At 36.3% G+C, this 3,360-nt stretch overlaps 1 protein-coding gene across 1 annotated transcript; it reads right to left on the reverse strand.

Annotated features, from left to right (window-relative positions):
• Window positions 1-454: 454 nt before the first annotated feature.
• LOC103521298 (SRSF protein kinase 3-like) lies at window positions 455-2,224 on the reverse strand. Its single transcript, XM_017448772.2, has 4 exons — window positions 2,011-2,224; window positions 1,160-1,503; window positions 646-933; window positions 455-483 (listed from the first exon to the last, which is right to left on the reverse strand). The coding sequence occupies exons 2-4, from the start codon at window positions 1,443-1,445 to the stop codon at window positions 455-457; spliced, it is 603 nt and encodes a 200-aa protein (XP_017304261.1). The 5' UTR covers window positions 1,446-1,503; window positions 2,011-2,224.
• Window positions 2,225-3,360: the final 1,136 nt, after the last annotated feature.

The following is a 3,360-nucleotide window of genomic DNA, read 5'->3' on the forward strand; positions in this document are numbered from 1 at the left end:
CGTTGAAAGATCTGGAGAGCGCGGTAAAAATGTGTTGTTCACATTATAATAAGTATGTAAGGCTATATTTTGGTCTTTTGCACGACGAACCTAGTTTGGTGCTAGTGTAAAAACTTGAGCGCGAGTTTTGCATGTTAGTTCAAAAACTTTCTTTAAAACGGGCGAAGATGTGACCCTTTTAAGGTAGGAAGTATGTTTTTGTCTAATTCTGAAGTTTATCATTCCATAGTCTTTTTTACCACTTCATGGGTTTTTATACAGCTCTTAGAGATAGGTATATCATGTTTCAATCAGCTTCGAATTTATCCTTCCTACCTTTCTCCTTGACGGTTCTTTGGTTTGGTTTATTTCTCGCTTCTTTCTCTTTAGGCGCGCTTCACTTTCTTCTTTGTAGGTTCTCTTCATTAAACATGTACTCAACTACTAAACCATTATTCTATTACGTGCTCACGATCTAGCATTTCACATTATACAACGGAATTCCTGAGGAAGGGAAAACGAAAATACATAATTAATGTGGATATTATCAAACCAACTTAAACCCATACCTATTGAGAAGAGTCAGTGGTGTGAAAAATCCATAAACAATCATAAGAAAAATGAAAAAAAAAAATTGACTATGGTTCTTCATATTGACATACCTACCTTTATTGTTGCTTTTCAGCAAGAGCTTGTACGTGTTGAACCCTTCGACTTCCAAAACCATGCAAATATGAACCCCATGAACTCCGCTAATGGTGAAATTATCAAGGAGTTGCACGATTTTCTCCCTGTTGGGATCCTGAGGGTCGGTTTCTTGGACACACTTGAGCAGCTTGATCTCGTCTATAGCTGTTTCCGTATATTGAGGAGCCGATTTCATGATTTTCAGGGCAACAAATCGAGTGGCGATCTTGTCCCAACACAACCAGACGGTTGAGAAATGACCCCAACCTGGTAGGAAGGAGTAGTTGATATCAATGAGAACATTCTATTAATGTGGGAAATGCTTAGCCCGCAGGAAGACACAGGGTTTAATAATAATTAGATTAATTAGGTACATAATTTCAAATTGATAAATTATGTACAATGTTTATAAATGCCTAAAAAAAGACATTCGTTCTACACATTCTTACCAATTCCTGGTGTTTCCTAGCTCCAAATTTCCATATTCACGTACCTAACTTTCGAATAACGAAGTATCTCTGTTCATAAAGATCTCCAATGTTGACCGGATGGTATCCACCGACCCTATAGTCTTTGCTTTCCTCATTGTCATTGCTATCCTCCATCTTCTCCTGATCGGATTCCGGATCACTCGTCACATCTACCCAGCTGTCAGCATCATCGTCAGCATTCTTGTCCTTCCTGCCACCCCTGGTCGAGGACAAGTTTAGTCGAATCTGTTTCTTTTTCTTCCGCAAGTTGTAGTAGATTTTCCGACAGATCAGATTGTTCTTGATCATGTCGAAGAAGCTAAAATTTGGATCCTGTAGTCTCTTGCTCACTTGGGACGGTAGGAGTCTGCAAGTAGACCACATTGGAGGTTGAACGTTGCCTATCCTCTGAACTACCTGTGTACTTTTTATACTCGGAGAAACTAATTGAATAATAGCCAGTAAAAACTAAAGCATGAGTAAATGAAGAGGATTTTTACTTTTTTTACAAGTTAACAATTAAGGTAGGAACGAGACAAAGGTAACTAATATGTACCTACAAACAACACACCTATCGTATGATGAAACAAAATATATACCTATAGTCTAATTACTATAGTGCACCGTATGATAAAACAAAATATACCTATAGGTAGGTATAGTCTAATTTATTTCTATAGTGCGTAAGTGCATTACCTTAAAAAGTTATTTTAAAATCAGAAACACAATAAGTGTTTAACACAAAACGAACAATAAATAAAGATTGAACTTTTACATCTCGGTCGAATTAAAATAAATGGTCTCTGAAATATCCACCTAAATGAGGTCGAATTTATTTTTGCAGCTCTCTACAGTTCTAAAGATGGTTACTTACCGAATTGGTCTGATGGCTAAAAAGTGCACCTTAACATTTTAATTAACACTCATGGGTAAGCAAATGTTTTTGTTGACTTTAAACTATAATTTTAGGGTAGCAATTGGTATCAGAAAACTTGGCGAATTAACGATAAAAGAAAATCAACTCAATTCAGTTGGAAATATTACATGGCTGACGAGAGTTCCACTTGAAGAATGGAAATCACCCTCGATCGTACTGATACATAGGTACGCAGCTACGCAGAGTTTATATGAAACACTTCTCCGAAATAAAATCACCAAATTGACAGTATTGCCCAAACAGAGAGTATTTGTTAGCTGTCTAGGATTCAATTGTAGATAAAACATCTATAAAAGTCTTCTGTAAATCTCATTAAATCAACAGGTTTAATTTAAAACTTCTTTTTAGTCACCTTGTAATATAATTAAAGACCTCAGTTGTTTATGAGACCCGACATTTTGCTGTATCAACTTTGTATGAATCTGTAGGAGACAAATTTATATTTATTAATTATATTATTATTAAAATTATTACTTTTGTCATCATCCTTCCCCAGAAAACTTTTCCCAAAAGGCGAGAAAATAAACAGTTGAATGATTCAATAGAAAGTGTGAGGGCACTGAGGGGAAGGCAGGGAGGGAAAACTTTTAGAACAAAGCACAGAGGTGTGTGTTTGATGGCAGAGTGGAAAATTTATATTTTATAGCGACTGGGGAAAATTGAATACAATTTCAGCGTAGTGTATTGTTTTTTGTGCTCGGTGTAGTTTTTAGTTTTTGTTACCCTTCCGTGAAATCCTCTCGGTCTTTCCTTTCATAACTCTCCGCTCCTCTCATCAGCATCTCTCTCGCTAACTTTCTGTTCTATTGTCTTTATTAAGTCTTCATACTTCATGGTGCTTACTCTCTGCTGATGTGTTTTCAGAAGAAACTTTTAGACAAGAATAGGGCGTTTTGTTTTTTCCCCTCCAAAGGAAAAGGCGAACGCTTTATTTTCAACCTGGTGACTTTTTAGCCTTATTCTAAAGTTTCGAATGAAATTAATTTCATTGTCATTATTTCATGACTTTATGAGGCACTGGTTTTCATTGATTTATTGAGATTTCATATTTACGGTCAGTCACAAAATGGTTTTATTACCTACCTTCTTAGGGTTGGCATTAACCAATTGATCCGGATTTTCGTACCTGGAGAGAGGTGATATACCTGCTCATCTGAAGGAGAAAATGTATGAGCTTTCCTAAAAAGACGTGTTCAAGATGGTTTTGTCTACTTATCTCGTCAATTCTCTAGGTCCGGACGACTACTACCTCTACCTATTGTCAACCTATCCAATTGAAGACCATCA

Source organism: Diaphorina citri, unplaced genomic scaffold (genome assembly GCF_000475195.1).
Source record: "Diaphorina citri unplaced genomic scaffold, Diaci psyllid genome assembly version 1.1 scaffold4937, whole genome shotgun sequence".
Taxonomy (NCBI): Eukaryota; Metazoa; Arthropoda; class Insecta; order Hemiptera; family Psyllidae; genus Diaphorina; species Diaphorina citri.

Coding starts and splice junctions, on each gene's coding strand:
- LOC103521298 (XM_017448772.2), bottom strand. CDS start 1,445: ATGATCAAGAACAATCTGATCTGTCGGAAAATCTACTACAACTTGCGG. Junction 934..1,159: donor CTTCGTTATTCGAAAGTTAG/GTACGTGAATAT, acceptor CCTTCCTACCAG/GTTGGGGTCATTTCTCAACC. Junction 484..645: donor GCTGAAAAGCAACAATAAAG/GTAGGTATGTCA, acceptor TCCCTTCCTCAG/GAATTCCGTTGTATAATGTG.